This window comes from Pelobates fuscus, chromosome 9, assembly GCF_036172605.1.
Source record: "Pelobates fuscus isolate aPelFus1 chromosome 9, aPelFus1.pri, whole genome shotgun sequence".
In the NCBI taxonomy this organism is placed as follows: Eukaryota; Metazoa; Chordata; class Amphibia; order Anura; family Pelobatidae; genus Pelobates; species Pelobates fuscus.
The window spans coordinates 159,385,413-159,408,296 of NC_086325.1; the positions used below are offsets into that span (position 1 = coordinate 159,385,413).

At 40.1% G+C, this 22,884-nt stretch overlaps 1 protein-coding gene across 4 annotated transcripts in view; it reads left to right on the top strand.

Moving 5' to 3' along the window:
* SNAPC4 (small nuclear RNA activating complex polypeptide 4) overlaps window positions 1-22,884 on the top strand; it is a 37,873-nt gene that overhangs the window by 8,955 nt on the left and 6,034 nt on the right. For 3 of the 4 annotated variants that reach the window (XM_063432872.1, XM_063432875.1, XM_063432874.1), the window contains exons 5-20: window positions 312-437; window positions 2,602-2,680; window positions 4,685-4,766; window positions 5,826-5,927; window positions 6,237-6,309; window positions 6,392-6,556; window positions 7,512-7,659; window positions 8,458-8,564; window positions 9,456-9,550; window positions 11,657-11,751; window positions 14,606-14,697; window positions 15,346-15,756; window positions 18,189-18,281; window positions 18,417-18,636; window positions 20,279-20,349; window positions 22,762-22,875. In XM_063432872.1, the coding sequence (XP_063288942.1) occupies window positions 312-437; window positions 2,602-2,680; window positions 4,685-4,766; window positions 5,826-5,927; window positions 6,237-6,309; window positions 6,392-6,556; window positions 7,512-7,659; window positions 8,458-8,564; window positions 9,456-9,550; window positions 11,657-11,751; window positions 14,606-14,697; window positions 15,346-15,756; window positions 18,189-18,281; window positions 18,417-18,636; window positions 20,279-20,349; window positions 22,762-22,875 (2,073 nt within the window). The remainder of the gene's footprint in view (window positions 1-311; window positions 438-2,601; window positions 2,681-4,684; window positions 4,767-5,825; window positions 5,928-6,236; window positions 6,310-6,391; window positions 6,557-7,511; window positions 7,660-8,457; window positions 8,565-9,455; window positions 9,551-11,656; window positions 11,752-14,605; window positions 14,698-15,345; window positions 15,757-18,188; window positions 18,282-18,416; window positions 18,637-20,278; window positions 20,350-22,761; window positions 22,876-22,884) is intronic. The other variant, XM_063432873.1, reaches the window with a different exon arrangement.

Below are 22,884 nucleotides of genomic sequence, written 5' to 3' on the forward strand. Positions count from 1 at the left end.
ATTTAGCAAATTCAGTTGATTAAAGACATATGGGTTCTCACGGAGGATTTGCATTTTGGGTGAGAGCTGGGTGGTGATAATGTGTAGCTATGCAGCAAAATCTAAAGAATTTCAGCCCACGGTTCAACATCCTTGTGTGGCTCGAGTACAAACGTACGTGCCACCTACCTATCTAACTGCGACTTTTTATTTATTTATTTTTATTCAGGACTATGCCCACATTGAGTAATACATGTTTATATTGATGTGTGTGCCATGAAATTAGCAGAATTAAAATCAACAGATTTGTGTCTTTGTCATTTGTGTCTCAGGAAGAGCTACTATGGCAAATTGCAGGGCACAAAGTAAGCAAATCAGGAGATAACAGCAAAACATGCCCGTTTCTCTACATGGGACATTTCATGAAGCCATATTTTAAGGACAAAGTGACCGGAGTGGTGGGTGATTCTTTTTTTTTTTTTTTTTTTTTACTACTGGTATTGTTCTCATGTATTATTTAGTGTTTGCCGTAATTTGAATGAAAGACTTTATATACTTAGTGATTTTTTTTTTTTTTTTTTTAATAGTCCATATTAAGGCAGATGATGTGACTTAGGCCACAATTTAATATTTTTGGATAAACCTTTTTAAAGATTTTTTTCCATTATATTAAACTCTCAAGACATATCATATATATCATAGCTAATTAAATCATTTTAAAATGTATCCAGAAATATTAAATTATTCGGAAACTCTATCAAGTGATATTAAATCGAGTACTTAGTTGGATAACTCACCGTCTATAGAGCCTGTTCAAATCTCAGAGTTGACAATGAGCTTGTGGCTAGAACTATTCCACCGTTAACACTTCCCAAGTCAATATAATTGGAACTATTGAACTGAATAATATAAATGACAGATACAAAAATGGGGGGAAGGGCTGCGCCACAAAACGTCAGTTTGTAAAATAGTCCAAGTAAAAGAAGAGAGGGAAAGTCTTATCTGGGACGAATCCACTAGGGGATGTAGGGTCTATGGACGTTGGTCCGGAGCGGATGTCCTCTTTCTCCTCTTTGTCCTCCTTCTTAGGAATTCACTCAGATATAGGAGAAAATGAAGAGAAAAAATAGTGCAATACGTCTGATAAAAAATATACAACAGTCTAAAAGCTGGTATAAAACTCACATGTGGAGGAGCTATAACTTGCTCTAGTATGAAGGGCGTGCAGCGGTATAATCCCCGCTTATGGGATATATGGAAGGTTCCTCCGTTAGTGGTCAAATATGTAAAAAAAAGAAAGGAGACAACAAATAGTGCTCACTGGGTAAAATCCACGGTAAAAACAGAAAGTAAAAATAATACTCACAAGGATGGAGCAGACCAACTGCTCTTTGATGATAGCGTTGGTGGTATTATCCCCACCTAAGGATTGCTTGTGGTCCAAAATGATGCCAGGTAGTAAACAGGTATAAAAACGGTGCTCAGTGTATAAAATAGATAGCTGGTATAATGCAGATGACTGTGTTCACTGGAAAAAATAATTTTATTATTTATTATTTTATTATTTTTTCCAGTGAACACAGTCATCTGCATTATACCAGCTATCTATTTTATACACTGAGCACCGTTTTTATACCTGTTTACTACCTGGCATCATTTTGGACCACAAGCAATCCTTAGGTGGGGATAATACCACCAACGCTATCATCAAAGAGCAGTTGGTCTGCTCCATCCTTGTGAGTATTATTTTTACTTTCTGTTTTTACCGTGGATTTTACCCAGTGAGCACTATTTGTTGTCTCCTTTCTTTTTTTTACATATTTGACCACTAACGGAGGAACCTTCCATATATCCCATAAGCGGGGATTATACCGCTGCACGCCCTTCATACTAGAGCAAGTTATAGCTCCTCCACATGTGAGTTTTATACCAGCTTTTAGACTGTTGTATATTTTTTATCAGACGTATTGCACTATTTTTTCTCTTCATTTTCTCCTATATCTGAGTGAATTCCTAAGAAGGAGGACAAAGAGGAGAAAGAGGACATCCGCTCCGGACCAACGTCCATAGACCCTACATCCCCTAGTGGATTCGTCCCAGATAAGACTTTCCCTCTCTTCTTTTACTTGGACTATTTTACAAACTGACGTTTTGTGGCGCAGCCCTTCCCCCCATTTTTGTATCTGTCATTTATTTAAGGGTTTTCTGAGAGATCCCCTTATAGGGTTGCTGCCTTTTGGGTACTTAGCGCTTACTCTTATTTTCTGAATAATATAAATGTATGCTGACACTGCTAAGTCTCTTGTTTTCTCATTGTTTAGTGAATGCACTCCTTAGTTTCGATCTTTTTGTTGTTTTTTTTTTTTTTTTTTTTTTTACAAATCTAATGAATTTCTACCAGAGTCAGAGGACAAGCAGGTGAAGACACACATGGCGTAGCTCTCTGGTGCTGAAGCAGTTAAATCCCAGTATGTTTTAAGACTACAACTTCCATGATGCTTTGCCATTCTGAATACTGATAAAGCACAGTGGGAGTTGTAGTTCTGAGTTAAATCATGCACACTTATTTGTTATTACATCTTTCCTCGTTAATATCTAACATACATCAAAACTTTATTCCAGGGCCCTCCAGCTAATCCAGACATGCACGAAAAAGCATCACTAGGAATAAAATCCTTTGAGGAACTTTGCCAAAAACAATGTAAGTGTTTGATGAGGTTAATTTTAAGAGTACCGTACTGTAGTACAGGGTTAACATTTGAAGTCCAATGCTAACAGCCAATCCATAGAAGTCACATTTATACTCGCCAGGGCTCAATTTACACTCGCCAGTGGTGAAACTTTGAACCCTGGTGTAGTAAATAGTTTGCATACCCATACCACCGTAATTTCTACACATTGTTGTGTTAAAAAGGATTGCAGGGCCCTCACTGTTCTTAAAGAGACAGTATAGTCACCAGAACAACTACAGCTTATTGAATTTGTTCTGGTGAGTAGAATCATTACCTTCAGGCTTTTTGCTGTAAACACTGTATTTTCACATCAAAAGCAGTGTATACATTATAGCCTAGTGATAACTTCACTGGCCATGCCTCAGATGGCTGTTAGAGATCCTTCCTGGGTCATGGCTGCCTAAAATGTATCCAAACATTCAGTGTCTCCTCCCTCTGCATGCAGACACTGACCTTTCCTCATAGAGATTCTTTCATTCAATGCATCTCTATGAGGAGATGCTGATTGGCCAGGGCTGTGTTTGGATTGTAATGGCTCTGCCTCTTTGTCAGTCTCAGCCAATCCTATGGGGTAGCATTGTGATTGGATCAGGCTACCACTTTTGCTGATGTCAGCAGGCAGCGGGCAGGTCTAAAGGAAACAGGGACGAGTAAGCAGCTGCAGACTTGAATACAAGTGAGATTCTACAATATTTAGGAAGGCATGGGGGGTGGTGGCCTGACAGCCAAGATGGCCAGACGTGCTCTTGGAGAGCTCCTGCATCAATGAGCACAAAATTGAAAATCCTGACTGAACCAACCAAGATAGCTGCACACACTACCCCGAAAACTGTGCAGGACCACACAAGGAACAGAAGGATGCTCAACCAGCTCCACTAGGGCTCCTTTAGAATTGTGACCTTTCATTTTGCTAAAGAAGTCACGGAAATCTTTTTATATCATTCACAAATGGAGAGTTAGTCGCCGGTCAGTGTGGAAGTCTTAAAGAGACACTAGAGGCTGAAATCAATAATTCTTTTTTTAATGCATATGATCATTATCAAGTAAATCATTAAATGTTTTCTGAAATATTTCTTGAATCCCTTAAAAAACAAAACAAAACTAAAAAAACTCCCTTTTTTGATGTACATGTGTGCAGCCACTCTAGGACATTCAGCAGTAACCCTAGGATTCCCTCCCACGCTAAGCAGGACATTCAGCAGTCGCCCTAGGATTCCCTCCCACGCTGAGCAGGACATTCAGCAGTCGCCCTAGGATTCCCTCCCACGCTGAGCAGGACATTCAGCAGTAACCTTAGGATTCCCTCCCACGCTGAGCAGGAAATTCAGCAGTAACCCTAGGATTCCCTCCCACGCTGAGCAGGACTTTCAGCAGTAACCCTAGGATTCCCTCCCACGCTGAGCAGGCCATTCAGCAGTAACCCTAGGATTCCCTCCCACGCTGAGCAGAACATGCAGCAGTAACCCTAGGATTCCCTCCCACGCTGTGCAGGACATTCAGCAGTAACCCTAGGATTCCCTCCCACGCTGAGCAGGACATTCAGCAGTAACCCTAGGATTCCCTCCCACGCTGAGCAGGACATTCAGCAGTAACCCTAGGATTCCCTCCCATGCTGAGCAGGACATTCAGCAGTAACCCTAGGATTCTCTCCCACACAGGGTTCTATGCTGTCAACTGTCCTTGTGGTGTAGTGTTTGGCCTATGTGGCTGCTTTCCTCTGCTTTATTTATTTTTGAGTAAATTCCAATAGCTAAAGCCTCATAGTGGGTATTTATCATGTTATTATTTTTATTGACTAGATGTTTTGTTATTTGTGTGCTTAATTTAAATATCCTTTCTGTTCAGTAATTTTTGGTGCTTTAATCTTTATTATTCTTTTCTAAATCCCTTCTAACAAGTTGTATAAACGATATGGAATAGATTTACAGCTGTACAGTACGAATGTCTTTTTTTCATGCCCTTAATGTTTCCAGGGAAGAGCCAGGATAAAAAAGATCTGAGAACCGCTGTGATAAGCGATAACTTACAGAGGATGCTTCAGCCCAAACTTTTAAAGTAAGTCTGCTGTTTTGTTTTTTTTTTGTTTTTTTTTTAATGATAATGTTGTGAAGTGTTGGCAGACATCATTGGCTGCCACGTTTGACGTGGGAAATGTGTGTCAGATCAGAACATTGCACATATTTGACAAGCCTGATGGCTAACAGGTGATCCGTTATATCTCTTATAGTTTATGTATACACATTCCTCTTGGTAATCCGCACTGTAAAACTTCCTATTGAGTTGCACAAATAGTGAATGGGAGGTAGTGTAGCTCCTGAGGATATGTAAAAGGATTATTGGGTTGTAGTCTAGTCTCGGTACAAGTGAGTGAACCAGTAACATTTTTTTCCTTATAGTCACCAGAACAACTACAGCTTAATGTTATTGTTCTTGTGAGTAAAGTCTGTCCCTGCAGGTTTTTTTTTTTTTTTTTTTGCAATAAACACTGTCTTTTCAGAGAAAAGGCAGTGTTTACATTTCAGCCTAGGGACACCTCCAGTGGCCACTTCTCAGATGGATGCTAGAGGTGCTTCCTGGGGCAGTGCTGTACACTGTGCAGCACTGACATTCACTGTTTCCACCCTCTCCATGGTGACTCTGAACTTTCCTCAAAGAGAAGTATTGATTTATCAATCTTAGCCAATCCAATGCTTTCCTATGGGAATGCATTGTGATTGGCTGAGATCATGACTTCTGATGATGTCAGCCAAGGAGGTAGATAAAGGGCAGAGCCTGCACTAGCAGACTAGAATAAAGGTAAGTTTTTACTATATTTAGGGAGGCCAGGGACGCTAGATCGATAATTGGTTGTGGCAGTCTGAGAAGGAGAAGGGAGTCCAGAACTGGGTGTTAGTTATACTTAGTTTACCCCTAGATTCACTGAATTCTGCTTGGGTGATAGGAAACTGCCCCTTAAATCAAATATCTTTGACTAAACGGTCAGAGACAAACCTGGAAAAAAAAATCATATAGAAAATAGAAAGAATGATCTAATGGTGTTGAAATTTTTGGGGAAAATCTCTTTTTATCAGCGCCATAAAATGTAGCTCTTCAAATCTGAAACGTTTCTTGCAGGCTGGAATATCTACAAATGAAGATGGACAGCGAGAAGGACATCAACAAACAGATTTTGGCGAAACAGATCTGTGAGACCGAACGTGAAATAGATGATATCAAGTAAGTTTCTTATGGCCTTCGGTTTTTCTTTTCTTCCCCCCGCCAAACGCATTTTTTTTCACGTGGTGTAATTCCTAACCTTTTGCACACCAGCTGCTGTGGAAAACGTTACTCATGACTGATAGCCAATTCTAATCATTCTAATAATAAAAAATTGTTTTGGGGTAAACCTGAAAGTCATCATGGCGGTTGTAGTTTATTAAAGGTGTAGCCTGCTTTATGGTTAATTATGTGTTCCTAATATATGTAATAAAACTGGTCAGAGATTTTGAAAGATTATAATTTTACCTTAATCCCTGCGTCTTTCAGCCAGCTGTCCGAGGACGTCTTAGTTGCAGAGAGAACCGCCGAGCATGACTGGGAGAAGATCTCCAATATCAACGTGAGTTGAGGAGTGCAAATTCTATCCACCGTTGCATGTGTTTCCCTATATATTTCCACCATGTTCATTTCTGTTTTCATAGTTTGAAGGGGCTCACAGCGCAGAGAAGCTGAGAAAGATCTGGCAGAACAGTGAACATCCTCACATTTCCAAGAAGGAGTGGAAAGAGGAGGAAGTGACCAAACTGCTAGAAATAGCGGCTAAGCAGAAGTACGTCAACTGGCAGGCGATCACCCAGGAGTTAGGGGTGAGTGTTCTATCCTCCAGTGATAGAATGGTTGGATTTCTTTCTGTCTGTCTTTTTAGATAGCACAAGCCCTGCTTCTGTGTACTCAGAACCCAATAAAAAAGCAAAATACGTCACAGCAAAAATTGAGAGAGAATAGGAGGTCTGAGAGAGAGTTTAGCGCTGAAAGATCTTTGTCTGGGAGACTTTGCTGAAGAACTGTGTATTCTTTCTGCTCGAATGTGGGGACGGGTCTCGGCTGGTTTGTCAGCAGCAGGGAAGTCCAGAAAGGAACTGTGAGCTCTGATAGAAATCAACGTCTTTTGTACCCCTGATGTGTGCTGCTATAAAGGACCTAAAACATCTAGAAGGCAGGTCAAATATAAAATTCCTCTATACTTTTTGGCCCTTCGAATAGGCCACAGTAGTTTTTCCCCAATGTGATAGAACTTTGGTTTCTCGATAAAGATATTTGCTGCATGTGTGGTTCACAAGAGCCTTTTGTTTTTTTTTAAATAGATGGAGGCTGTGATAAATAATGACTAGAGCCAGTCAGTAAATACTAACAGACAGACATCGGCTGAGGAGCTTTAACTCCCATATTCCCATGTCGTTCCATAAACTAGTGGTTATTAACTCTATCCACAAATATTGGACAACAGAGTAAATTCAAGGAATCCATGATGCTAACAGATACAGTTTGACAGCTCTAATGGGAGTAATAGATGGACCAATTAGCCTTTGTCTACTGTCAGCTGATGTATATGTTTGTATTAAATAGAAGATTAATAATATTAGAAAAGTAATTCAATCATGCAAAAGATGAACATTATATAATAATCAAATTGGCAGTGTGTGAGGATAATGTCTGTTATTTGCGCTATAAATCATATAAAGGCGAGTGAGTAGAAAGGTTATCCAACCTGTTTCAAGTCATATTTAATAAAACACTCTTTGTTTTGTGCTTTCCTTTTAGACGAAAAGAACTGCCTTCCAGTGTCTACAGAAATACCAACAGCTGAACAAGGATTTCAGGCGGAAGGAGTTTACCAAGGAGGAAGACGACATGCTCACGCACTTAGTACAGCAAATGAGAGTTGGAAACCATATCCCTTACCGCAGAAGTATGTTGTTTAAAATATTGTTACTATACAGGATGTTCACGGCCCGGCACCAGTAACCGTTCGGCTCTTTCTAAGTCACATCTGTCTGTTTGCGCAGTTTGGTTACATGTCCTCCAAGTTGTAATTCGATCATTCGAGGAGCTTCTCTCCCTTTGGAAACAAACACCTGAAGGCTTTAGATCATGTGTTTTTTCTGACATACAGCTGCTCCATGCTACCGAAGATAAGTTGTAGTTAGTACATTCACCCGCCATGTCGTATCCTAGTCACCTAGTGATCTACAGGATTCTGTATCTTCAAAATGGACTATAGAGTTCTACTCGATCATCAATCATGATACATAATTAAGGCTACATTTCTGTATTGTAAAAGGGCTCTTCACCTCTCAATATACTTCACCCTTGCACCTTCCTTGATAAGCTCGCTATCCCTTATTCCATGTCATTCAACTAGCTGCAAAAGTTCCACTTCCTAAATCAATTTGGAAAACTTTTATCTAGCTCTCTGTTTTCCTTTAACCCCTTAAGGACACATGACAGTTTGGTCCTTAAGGGGTTGAAGGAACCCCACACCCCAATGTAAGAAGACAAAGCATTTTTGAATGGTTTGACTTCTAACCTGTAGTACACTGGACTTCACTACTAACACCAGAGTAACTCCTAAGCAGAAGCTTAATTTAGATCTCCTGTGCTAAGCCTTACAGTGCATGGCTGAGCTCATTGGCTTATAATGATCAGCTGAAAGTCCTGCCCATCGAAACAACAAATCTATATGTTATTTATGGTTTTTTTTTTTTAGTTTCTTATTTCATGGAAGGCCGGGAGCCTATGCAACTCCTATGTCGGTGGTCTAAAACTCTGAATCCTAGTCTGAAGAGAGGCAATTGGTCCCCAAGTGAAGACGAGGTATAATTTTTTTTTTTTTTTAAAAAGATAGTCATTGCTTTTGGCTCAATTTTCAGTTTTTCTTTGTTTCTCAGCATTAGGTTATAGAGGGAAGTCACCTTGTTTATCTAGCAGATATGCTGCTTGCGTGACTTTGAAGGAACATTATAGTTAGTAGTTTATAGTATTTGTTCTGGTGTCTATAAAATCTTTTTGTTGTAAATATTGCCTTTTCAGAGAAAAGGCAGTGTTTACATTAGAACCTAGGAACACCTCTAGTGGCCACTCCACAGATGGCCACTAGGGGTACTTCCTGGGGGAGTGCTGCACACTCTGACTGATGTTCAGCGTCTCCATGCTTTCCTCATAGAGATGCATTGATTCTATGAGGAGTTGCTGATTGGCCAGGGTGGGGTTAGCTCCACCCCTCACCCTGCTTCCTTGAAATCCAGTGCTTTACTTTAATGCTTTTAGGTGTAAACCACAGGTTTGTAATAACATTGTTTGTTAGTCACGAGTGCTGAAATAAACCAAATACAAAGCAGTCTACCTCAGCGGAATATTCACTACATTAAAAACCGATAATGCATCTGCTGTTTAAACTAGTAAATACATACTGAGATGGTCAAGTCCTGAAAATGGGATGTTTTGTGTTTAAAATCTGATGATGTTTGATGCCTTTTGCTCTTGATACAGTCTTTTTCAAACAGGAGTTTCAATGCAAACCTTGAACACGGTTACCTTGTGCATGATACACACAGAACTGGCAGAGTCGCAGTTACTGCTGAGTCACTACTTTCATTGTTGGCGATATTGTTTTCCAAGTCTATTATTTTGTTCTAATCGTTTCAAATCAGTTTTCAGTCTGCGCCAATGCAGTGTTTTACAAACGTGTGCTCTCTTCTTGTGTAGCTGTTGCTGAAAGCGGTTTCTAAATACGGGGAGAAGGACTGGTACAAGATCCAAAACGAGGTTCCAGGAAGGAGTGACGTGCAGTGCAGAGAAAGGTTGGTTCCACACAAGAACACTGACCTCCCAATCCGACAAGTAGCTTTTATCCAAACGGGATAAACTGTGACCTCACTTTCCATTTCAGAATCGTTCAGCCTCATTCTTAATAATCAGCCCTCAGAATAATGCAGAGTTTGCTCCTCTGTTACAATCCCAAACAAATGGGAGCAGTGCCTCCTTGTATATTTGGTGAAGAACTGACCATTTGAAGATAACATTCTGCAAGGACTTGATTGGGCTAATAGCTTCTCCCTCCAATTCCATCTCCTTGCCTAGAGAAGAAAGCAATGGACAGAAGTACAGCCTGACATTCCCAATGTGTCCAGGGCAAATTACAAAATTTCCTGTATATGCGTAATAAGCGTGTTTTTTTTTTTTTTTTTTCTTTCTTTCTTTTACCTCAACCAGATGTACATTTTGTATTTTCCTTCAACTAATTCCTCTTCTACACCTTAAAGGGACACTCCAGACCCCTAAAGTACTTAAGCATTCTGAAATTCATGCTTTTTGTGTGAAGTGTGTCCTCTTTTATAAATTTACCTTGTTACACCCTCCTGGCTCTCAATCAGGCAACCGGTCCTGTTACTTACTGCTTGTTTTGATCAGTGAAGCTAAACTCTAGAGGCAGCAATTGCCTAGAGCACCTGCCTTGCAAAGACCTCTCATTGAGCTGTATTGGGAAGTCTGTGATTGTACAGCCACAGAAAGTCTGGGCGGGGTTTGAAGGGGAGGGATTCCAAAGGCAGCAGACCAGAAAACCTGCAGGTTTTGCAAGCTGTTTTTAGATACACCCAATGAAAAAATGCATAATTAAATACATGCATGTTTTCATAGGTGGCTTTTCTACTAAACAGTTTCTTGTGTTTTATTTGGGCAGTGGAGTGTTTCTTAAACCTAAGCGCTATTCAGTAGTATGAGGTTTCTCTCGAGCATGGAGGGCAAGAGATTGATCTCTCCATCAGCTGCAGGAAAAAGTATTCTCTTCAGCAAGAAAGTAGGGACAGATTTCCCTCCTAAAAGTTTGTGAGATGCATTGTTAAGAAAAGTAGCTGTTTGTTAAAAAGAAAAAAAATAGTAGCCACGATAGCCAATTCCCCACTCCCCACCAACAGAAAACCAAGTGGGAGGTCAAAAGACCCCTAGCAACCTGGGAGAACATACCACAGTGGCACCTTACCCTAAAAAAATCCTGGTTCACCTTAAAGGAACACTATAGTCACCTAAATTACTTTAGCTAAATAAAGCAGTTTTAGTGTATAGATCATTCCCCTGCAATTTCACTGCTCAATTCACTGTCATTTAGGAGTTAAATCACTTTGTTTCTGTTTATGCAGCCCTAGCCACACCTCCCCTGGCTATGATTGACAGAGCCTGCATGAAAATAAAACTGGTTTCATTTTCAAAGAGATGTAATTTACCTTAAATAATTGTATCTCAATCTCTAAATTGAACTTTAATCACATACAGGAGGCTCTTGCAGGGTCTATCAAGCTATTAACATAGCAGGGGATAAGAAAATCTTAATTAAACAGAACTTGCAATAAAGAAAGCCTAAATAGGGCTCTCTTTACAGGAAGTGTTTATGGAAGGCTGTGCAAGTCACATGCAGGGAGGTGTGACTAGGGTTCATAAACAAAGGGATTTAACTCCTAAATGGCAGAGGATTGAGCAGTGAGGCTGCAGGGGCATGTTCTATACACCAAAGCTGCTTCATTAAGCTGAAGTTGTTCAGGTGACTATAGTGTCCCTTTAACCACTAGTAACAATAGCATCCTCAGCTGTTCCTTCTTCTGTCATTTCCTGTAGTCTTTGGTAAGAATCTAATACCGTAGTGGGGGCTACAGCATTCTCTGACTCTCCCCTCCCAGTGTTGTTACCTGTCGTTTGGGATTAGCTTTAAATATAGATTACCAGATCTTTACAAAAGCAAACCAGAAATATCAGGACAATGTTTGTTGATATTAGGAACCAGACAGACATATTTAGAGAATGCCTTCTTTTTCCCCCTGGACCCAGAGATGATTACGTATAAATTGAGCGGAACTATTTCTCCATAGCAGTCAGAGGCCGTGTTAATCTCAGAAACCGTCCTTTCCTTTCAGATACATGAAAGGGCTCCATGCGGATTTAAAGAAAGGCAAGTGGAGTGTGGAAGAGAAGAATAAGCTTTTGGAGCTGATTGAAAAACATGGAGTGGGTGAGTGAATTGTACTTGTGGTGGCTTGCGGTATAGTAGTCGTGGCCAGCATATTCCTTGCACCATTGTGGCTTTTGAGAGCACATACCGAATATAAAGAATTAAAAATATTCTATATGCAGAACCCAATGCTCTCCAAGTCTTACTGGTTGATCCCTTATTTTTTATTTTATTTTTTGACAGTGGCCAAGGCAAATACCACAATTAAAGTAAAAACTATATGAGATTTTTTCTCTAAACTCCAGATTGTTCCAAACTAAAACTAGAATGATAAAGTTTAGGCAAAAAGGGTTGAGCTGGAATAATTTGCAGGCCTTGCTATAGTCACCACTTGGTTATTGTACGCAATATTCCACTTTCAGTTCCCTAAAATTCTAAGTTTAGTGTGGCTTAAAGTGTGAGATTTGACACTGGCCTGTACAATTTAGAGTGAGTTTGTAATCAACAAAATTGTAGGAAAGAAAATGTTTTTCTAGGTAAAAGATAATCTTTAATATATATGTTGTTTTAGTGAAATTGTATCAATTCAATCGTATACCTGTCTGCATGAAGCACTGGAGGTGGAGGGATTTAAGGGAGGACTTCGGCGAAATAGAGGGGAGTCGTTGCCATTGGCGGTCTGTTTCCAGCATGCTATGCTTGTTGACAGCAGACACCGACTATGCACAACATTAACATTAGCCAGCAAAGAGATCACTGAAGTGGTCAAAGAGCATGAAGGGACCCTTAACCCCTTAAGGACCAAACTTCTGGAATAAAAGGGAATCATGACATGTCACACATGTCATGTGTCCTTAAGGGGTTAATGATAATATTGGCCTATTCGTGGCTTAGTTCACAGTTTTGTGAATCGAAGCTGATCACCGTGTATATAGGAGGGTTAGGCACTCTCCGTGGGCAATAAGAGATGTCCTTTCTAGTCATGCAAGTTTAACAGATCTCGGTTGGGAAATTTATATAAAATCACCTCCTATTCCATTCTCAGAAGGGTGACTGGGTGCAGGGTACTCTTGCAACATTACGTTTCCAAACATACAAAGTTGTCACAGTGTATACAGGTGATACTCGAAAAATTAGAATATTGTGCAAAAGTTCATTTATTTCAGTAATGCAACATAAAAGGGGAAACTAATATATAAGATAGACGCATTACATGCAAAGTAAAATAGCTCAAGCCGTGATTTGTCATATGTGCGATGATTATGGCTTATAGCTCATGAAAACCCCAAATCCACCATCTCAGTAAATTAGAATATGGTGAAAAGGTGCAATATTCTAGGCTCACGGTGTCTCACTCTAATCAGCTAAGTAAGCCATAACACCCGCAAAGGGTTTCTGAGCCTTTAAATGGTCTCTCAGTCTGGTTCAGTAGGAATCACAATCATGGGGAAGACTGCTGGCCTGACAGTTGTGCAGAAAACCATCATTGACACCCTCCATAAGGAGGGAAAGCCTCAAAAGGTAATTGCGAAGGAAGTTGGATGTTCCCAAAGTGCTGTATCAAAGCACATTAATAGAAAGTTATGTGGAAGGGGAAAGTGTGGAAGAAAAAGGTGCACAAGTAGCAGGGATGACCTCAGCCTGGAGAGGATTGTCAGGAAAAGGCCATTTAAATGTGTTGGGGACTTTCACAAGGAGTGGACTGAGGCTGGAGTCAGTGCATTAAGAGCCACCACACACAGGCGGATCCTGGACATGGGCTTCAGATGTTGTATTCCTCTTGTCAAGCCGCTCCTGAACAACAAACAACGTCAGAAGCGTCTTACCTGGGCTAAAGAAAAACAGACCTGGTCTGTTGCTCAGTGGTCCAAAGTCCTCTTTTCTGATGAGAGCAACTTTTGCCTCTCATTTAGAAACCAAGGACCCAGAGTCTGGAGGAAGAATGGAGAGGCACACACTGCAAGATGCTTGAAGTCCAGTGTGAAGTTTCCACAGTCTGTTGATTTGGGGAGCCATGTCATCTGTTGGTGTTGGTCCACTGTGCTTCATTAAGTCCAGGGTAAACGCAGCAGTCTACCAGGAGATTTTGGAGCACTTCATGCTTCCTTCCGCAGACAAGCTTAATGGGGATGCTGACTTCATTTCCAGCAGGACTTGGCACCTGCCCACACTGCCAAAAGCACCAAAGTCTGGTTCAATGACCGTGGGATTACTGTACTTGCCAGCAAACTCGCCTGACCTGAACCCCATAGAGAATCTATGGAGCATTGCCAAGAGAAAGATGAGAGACATGAGACCGAACAATGCAGAAGAGCTGAAGGCCGCTATTGAAGCTTCCTGGTCTTCCAGAACACCTCAGCAGTGCCACAGGCTAATAGCTTCCATGCCACGCCACATTGAGGCAGTAATTGCTGCAAAAGGGGCCCAAACCAAGTACTGAGTCCATATGCATGCTTATACTTTTCAGAGGTCCGATATTGTTCTATGTACACTCCTTGTTTTATTGATTGCATGTAATATTCTAATTTACTGAGATTGTGGATTTGGGGTTTTCATGAGCTGTAAGCCATAATTATCGCACTTATGACAAATCACGGCTTGAACTATCTTGCTTTGCATGTAATGCGTCTATCTCATATATTAGTTTCCCCTTTTACGTTGAATAACTGAAATAAATGAACTTTTGCACGATATTCTAATTTTTCAGGTATCATCTGTATACTAACACTATAAAAAGAAAATACCAGGCAGCTAAAGAGAGGAGTGCAAAAATGGGATACCTCCGCAGAGGTTATCAAGGCTTGTATATTACAAAGAGAGGTCACCTGTTAAAGCTACATGCATAACTTTCTTATTTCATGGGCTTATATTAACATTTTTCTTTCTTTTTTCTATTTTTTTTTTTTCTATGTAGGCCACTGGTCAAAAGTCTCCTCGGAACTTACTCACCGGACTGGCTCTCAGTGTCTGAGCAAATGGAAATCTCTGATGGGTTTCTTTAAAAGAGTACGTCATTGTAAATAACGCCTGGTTGTGCTTGCTAAAAACAGACCACGGCTTATCAACATACTTATCAGTAAGGATTGAAAGGAACTATCCTTACATTATGTTAAAGTCTTAGGAACCATTTGGAAATGTGAAAATAAAGTAACCTCCCCCCCCTCTTTATACAAGTAATCAGTAGTGAAAGGGATTAATAAAGACCGCTTGAAGCAATGTTGATCAGATTGATAATTAATAGATTTTAGTGGATACTTTGGCTAATGTGACACGTTTTATTTTGTTTTTCCATCTGCCTTGAGCAAAAATAATTTACAGCAGTCGGCAAAGAGGTAGATCCCCAGATGTTTTAAAACTACAGCTTCCAAGATGCCTTGTTATTCTAAAGGCATGCAAAGCATCATGGAAGTTGTAGTTATATTACATCTGAGGGTTTGCCTTTTGGGCACCCCTTTTGTACAGTTACATGACTGCCTGGTCCTCAATGCAATGTCCAGCTTGTTGCCCCTACACGCTGCATCGACAGGAATGTAAATCCAGCTCTTGGTTAAACAAGACTGGAACCATAAGCATGGTCCACATCTCCAACAAAGTAGAGCAGTACCATGACGAGCTTCATGTTTTGACTTTGTGGATCTCATTTTGCTTTTTCAGTCTCCCGGGAGGCAGAGAAAGAAGAAAGCCGTGATCGATGCCCGTGACTCTGATACCAGCAGCAGTGGCAGCTGCAGCGAGGAAAGCGAGTCAGATATCGACATGTATGCGGAGGAGGTGGAGGATGAGGAGGAGAAGAAGAAGAAGGTAGATGTAAAGGTCAAGAAACCAGTTGTCTACAGAATATCCAGCTTAGATGAATGGGTTCCAAGTCAGAAAAACCTGGATGAGCCCAAGAAAACCCACATGAAGCAGTCTGGGTCCTTCATAGGCGATGCCAAAGCTTCCAGATTGATAGTACATAGGAAAGGCAAAGATGGGTCTTTTCAGTTCAACACTATACTGAAAGGCATTGCTTACCCCCACTCCACGGACAACGTGATCGAAGATGCTACCGAGTTCCTGAATGAGGTATGTGTGCTTCACATCCCTGAATTGGAGATTAAATTGCAATGTTTCTTCCTATGTGTCTGATGATCTATCTAGACTGAAATAATTATATGTGCTACAATTTAAAGGGACCATAAATCAACTTTATATTCACTGGGGCCCTCCACCATTGAGGTTTTGTTTCTTTCTTTTTTGTTCAAAAACAAATAATTTATGAACAACTGGACTGCAGTGCAGTTCATTGGAAAACCACATTTGTAAGATACACATGGGACAAAGGGACTAGGACTACTTTGTTTCAAATACGAGTTCCCACTGTCCTCGTTCTGTTATTTCCTGTCAGCCATTGCTTGCTTAGATTGATGGGAAATGGCGATCTTGCAGTATGTCTTAGATCCCCATTTTGTACAGGCAGCAAGGAGGGAGGGTCAGAGGGTCATAGGTAGGAATATTTATTTTGACTTCCACCCCTCTCTGCCACCATGTCGGCAAACCTGACGGTTGGCTCAGCAGAAGACCTCCGCATTGCAAGAACGTTTTTTCATTGAGAATTTAGTTCAGTGATCTTTTTATCCAACTGTAATAGATAATTACATTATATAAAGCACCTTTCTCAGACCATTCCCAGTGGCCGAGGAGTTGTCAAACTGAAGAGCAAACGGGTTATTATTAAGTTTTCTGTGACTTGAATATTATGTACCTGTCACAGCCATTGTGGATGTACTACAATAGCATAGATACACAGTTTTAACTGTCTACTCAGAACTTGGGAACCAATGTACTACACTATACAATACTGTATTTCCTCGTATAACATTATTCCATTTTGGAATAGAATCTTTGAAAGCAGGTTGCTATGACGGCACAATCTATCAATGGTCCTTAAAGGAACCCTCTTACATTTGGCACACAAACATGCATTCCTCACGTTAGAATGGAATAGGGAGTATTTATATTATGAGTTCACCCCCTCCCCCCAAATTAATTTGCCTCTAGTCCCCTGGCACACTGATCTCAGTGCAGCCACCACTACTCCCCTGGCTGATTTCAATATTAATGATCTCAGCTAATCCAATGAATCTGTATAGGGAGTGATTGGTGTCTCCATGCAGAGCGTGAAGGTGCAGGACCACAACCAGGATGTCCCCGTCACTTGGAGAGGAAGGTGGCATAAGGCAGCAATGTGAACGTAGCATACAGACTATTTGCCCTAAATTTACTACATTAAGCTGGTAGTAGTTCTGGTGCTTAGAGTATCCCTTTTAGGGGTTAAGGTTGCAAAGTCAGAGTCCATCCTATAAATACTGAAAAGTCAGAATACTTTTGTCATTTAAAATTTGCCCTGACAGGTATCCAATGCCCTTACTTTTATCTATTTTTTTTTTTTTTTTCATTTCTCTGTTTAAAATAAAAGAGAATCTGGTTGATCTTCAGTCTGAATGTTATCAATTCCATGCTGGGTTTATAACGTTCTGTAATTGTATACGATGGAGAGGGAATTTATATTTGAGTGTACGACACTTTCTAACAGGTGACTGCTCAAACAGATGACTTGCTCCAAGATATAAGCCTGTAACAAATATTATCGAGGAGTAAAAATGAATTACTGCAATTTGACTTGGTCAAGCAGAAAACTGTGTCTGCATGTGTTGTATTCCCCTAATATTTTTAATATATGTAGCATGTGATCTACTCACTAGAATTCAGATCTTCATTCATGATCAGCCGAATTGAAACCACATTATGTTGTATGGGTCCCTTGCATTTTCAAAGGGATCACGTTGCTGCAGTGAGAATTGTTTAAATACTGCAATTGAATTTTAATAGCACAGATACAGTGCTAAGGAAAGAGCAGGGGAGATACTAAAGAATTAGTGGCATTTTCATGTAATTTGGCTGTTTGTGAATTTCTGAATTAGTACATTTATTTAGAGATTCACATGACTTTAACCAGCGAATGGAAGTGCTAATACTGCTAAAATAACTGAATTTGCTTTTTACCAATTGCGTTATTGGGCTTGCGCGGCAAATCTGCCAAGTTTCAAACGAGATCTGCATTTTTTCCCAGCTGGTTTCAGATATACCCCGAATGAAAAAATGGTAAATTAAATACATGCATATTTTCATTTGGTGTATACCTACTAAACAGTGGTTATTATTTTATTAGTATTTGGGCAGTGGAGTGCCCACGTTCTAAAGAACGTTGCCAAGCTTTCATCCCCATTTAATTCAATATGGCCTTAGCTTGGCTTCTGACTTTGGTAGACACAGCAATACCTATTGGGGTTCATTTTCTGCCTAGTTCGGCTTCACTTATCACCTAGTAATACTCTTCATTTAACGTACCAGGTTCCCGAGCCGCAGAGACAACTCTGCAATTTATTTTCCCCTTGCTACTTAACATTATTTTTAACATTTTGATTCTGATTATTCTTTTTCTCCTATCTCACCAGGCGGCTGAAAGTGGTCGAAATATTCTGCAGATCGGAGAGGAGGAAATCAGAAGGATTTTGAGAAGAAACACAAAACTGCGACATGAAAAGCAGGTAAATCAGAGGGTTTGAATACCAGGTGTTTATATTAAATTCTATAAAACTCTGAATACTGTATGTACAAATAGAGAATAAGGGCCAGATGCCGGTTGATATCTGAATCTTCCACCCCACTCCTCCGTCACCCAGGTCCACAGGGCTGAATTAAAACTGTCTGATTCTTCGGAGGCACTGTGCATTGAACTGGAGACCGAAGAGGGATCTAAGAAACAAGATTCATCCCCACACCGGAGATTAGACAAGGATACCATAGACAGAAGGTTGCTTATGGCAGTCACTCCATGGGTGGGTAACGTCTTCCTTCCACTCTCAACAAGCCTTGGAAGGCCATGTAAAAAGCCAACAAAAGGTAAACTTATTATAAGAGATATCAACTTGTGCATCACACAATCATTCTTTCTTTACAGTGTCTGCTTCCACTGGAAGGTCATTCCATGCATCAACTACCCTTTCTATATCACTGTCAGCCTTTACTGCTTCCACTGGAAGGCCATTTGAGGCATCTACCACCCTTTATGTATCACTGTCAGCCTTTACTGCTTCCACTGGGAAGCTATTCCATGCATCAACTACAATTTCTATATAACTGTTAGCCTTTACTGCTTCCACTGGGAAGCTATTCCATGCATCTACTACCCTTTCTATTTTACTCTTAGCATTTACCGATTTACTGCTTACACTGGAAGTCTTTGATATGCCACGGCTAGCAGTTACAGGATAATGAAGTATTTTACACGGCAATCCTTGTTTAGTCTGGCCATCATTTTCTTATTTTCAGATTGAGCATAAACACATTAGAATCAGGAAGTAATAAAACAAGATAAACGCTGACTGTGATTAAACAAAGACTTCTTTATTGATTGCATTTCTGGGTCAAAGTTTAAAAATACAGAGCAAGCAGTGCCATCATTCTACAAGGCACTGGAAATGAGTATCTACCACTATGTCTGCAACTACTGATTTACTCTTTAATTTCCACCCGAAGATCATCCGCTTTATTCGCTAAAGTGAGAAATCAAAGCGAATTTAAAGGGAATTTCAAATTTAAGGTCAAAATAGGTGAACTGGAATAATTCTCTTAGTCAGGTATGGCTTTTAGGTCTACTGCTCTGGCCTTAAATGTGAAACTGGCTTCAAATTCTCACTTTCGTAAATAACCCTGCAAATTATAATTTCACCAGTACATTGAGATGCATTGAAAAGTCTTTTATTTTTATATAATAGAATATTTTAGATAAGAGTAAAAAAAAATGTACGGTTTTCCATTTCACGTAAACCTGGTATTCCAGATTCATCTAATGCTGTAACAGCTCCAAAAGGCCCACATGTATAATTTATCGTAAAGGTGAATTATATATTTAATTGATATGTGATATATAGAGCTCTTATAGCATTACTTACAGCAGTCCCTCTCTCCAGCATAGTTCTCAGTGGTCCGCGAGGGTTGCAGTGCTGTAACACCCACTCTCCGTTGCTGCCTGCTGCCCAAGCCGAGCTATCCTCCATGCTGATGCCGATTGCTAGCATCGTTGCCAGTACATGGTCCGTGCGCCCCACACTCCCCCAGCAAGCGTGAGAAACGTCTGATCGGGAAGTAACACAGGGAAGCAGAAAGAGAGCCACAGCACAGGGTTGACTTGCACCCCCTGTCGCTCACTGCTCAGTATTACATCCTGCATGCCACCAGCAGACAGGATCTAATGCCAAGGATTTGATTGACAGGTGAGGTAGGCTCCATGCATTAAAGGACATTAAGTCAAAATCTATACATTTGCCAGCATTTCTGCTTGAGCAATGTATAATTGAAATGTATTGTTCTTTAATTTAAGTTGTGAGTACCGTAACAGACAGGTACACTATAAATACAAAATATTGAGCTGTAAGTTGGCAGAGAGAATCCGCGGTGCATCATTCCTGATATACCAAATTCTATATATATTTTGGTTTTATTTTGTGTTTGCATGTTTTAATGTGATCTTTCTTTCTTTCAGCAGATATGTTGAGCAAAAGACTCCACACTATAACTCTTACAAGTACTCCAATTTTTACTTTCTTCATCCAGGTGAGGATATTATTGTATATTGCTCACTGCTGCTGGCAGTTTTTATAATTTTGGATCTTAAAACCCAGCTGTTTTTGGCCATTCATTGTTTTATAACAGACTGTCTTCCTCAAAGGGACACTGTAGTCACCAAAACAACTTTAGCCTAATGAAGCAGTTTTGGTGTATAGATCATGCCCCTGCTGTCTCTGCTTAATTGCTTAATTCTGCTTAATTCTCTTCCATTGAGGAGTTAAACAACTATGTTTAAACAGCCCCAGACACACCTCCCTACATGTGACTTACACAGCCTTCCTAAACACTTCCTGTAAAGAGAGATCTAATGTTTATACTTCCTTTATTGCTAGTTCTGTTTAATTTAGATTCTTCTATCCAAAACTGGTAATTAGGGATCAACCGATTATCGGTTTTACCGATATAATCGTCCGATATTCGGTATTTTCGGCAATATCAGTATCGGCCAATAGAGATACCGATATTGCCGATAATACCTCCCAGGACCACCAGGCTCATTACAAGCCCGGCGGTCCTGGGGGGGGGCGGGTAGCAAGCGTTTACTCACCTCCCTGCAGCTCCTCCAGCTCCCCGCAAGACTTACACTTGGGAGCTGAAGGAGCTGCAGAGAGGTAAGTAAACGCTTGCCGCCCCCTCTCCCCCCACAGCTCAGCCAATGCCACTGGACCACCAGGGATTGCTATAGCCCCCCTCCCTGGCCAAGCAACAAGCAAGGAGGGGGGACAACAAAAAATAAATAATAATGATTAAATATAAAAAATAATAATAATTTAATATAAAAAAATGACCCCTCACACACTCCATTATTATACACATACACTACACAAACACACTGTGTATATAATGCAGTGTTTATATAATGCAGTGTGTTTGTATAGTGTGTGTGTATATAATGCAGTGTGTGTTTGTATAGTGTGTGTGTATATAATGCAGTGTGTGTTTGTATAGTGTGTGTGTATATAATATAGTGTGTGTATATAATGCAGTGTGTGTGTGTGTAACACACACTGCATTATATATACACACACACACACACTATACAAACACACACTGCATTATATACACACACACTATACAAACACACTGCATTATATAAACACTATACAAACACACTGCATGATATACACACTGCATGATATACACACTGCATGATATACACACTGCATGATATAAACACACTGCATGATATAAACACTGCATGATATACACAGTGTGTTTGTGTAGTGTGTTTATATAATTCAGTGTGTGTTTGTGTAGTGTTTATATAATGCACACTACACAACCACACTGCATTATATACACACACTACACAAATACACACACTCTGCATTCCTTATATACACACACTACACAAACACACACACACACACTTTGCATTTAGTATATACAGAATTCACTTTACACACACACTGCATTAACTTTACGCACACTACCCACACACTACACAAACACTCTGCTTTCATTATATACACACTAGACAAATACACACCGCATCCACTAGACAAATACACACTGCATCCACAACACGCACACTACACAAACACACACTGCATCCATTACACACACACACTACACACACACACTACACAAACACACACTGCATCCACTACACACACACACACACACACACACACACTACACAAACAGCTCCCCTGTCTAAATACACTGCATCCACTACACGTGGCATGTATATTTTGTGCATTTACCTTTAGAAATAGTTTTTATTTTCCAAAATGGTAAATGTACAGAATATCGGCAAATTATATCAGCTATCGGCCTGAAAGTTCACAGAGTATCGGTATCGGCTCTAAAAAATCAATATCGGTCGATCCCTACGTTTAATAGCTTGCTGGTCCCTGCAGGAGCCTTAAGTATGTGATTAAAGTTCAATTTAGAGGGCAGGAGATACAATCTTTTAAAGTAAGCTACTATCTGATTGAAAGCCAGTTTGCTTTTCTTTTTCATGCAAACTGTGTCAGTCACAACCAGGGAAGGCGTGAATAGAGCTGCATAAATTCCACAATGGCATAGAATTGAGCAGTGAGACTTCAGAGGCTTAATCAATACACTAAAACTGCATCATTAAGCTGAAGTTGTTTTGGTGTCCCTTTAAGTGCAAAAAGATGCATTCCATGCAAATATACCATAACGTTCATGGAGTACGTTTTAGCCCTCCTCGATAAAATTAGATCAACCATCTCTACAAAAAAACAAAAACCTGTGCACTTGTACAAATTTCATTATACCAGGATCTGATTTATGACCTCTCCAAAACTGACCATATTTCCAGCCATGTCTAATTTAGTTTGTGTGTGTAAACACATTGTAATAGCGTGTTGTGTTGTACTCATTTTAAAGGTTTTTATTTCCTCTCTCTTCCTATTTATGGTTTTCAAGTTCTTTCAAATAGATGCCGAAGGCTGTCTTGAAATAATCCGAGCCAGAAAATCACAACAGGCCTATTATCTTCGCAAAAGATCACCTAATACTCCACAAGGAGCGGGACAGAATGTAAGCATA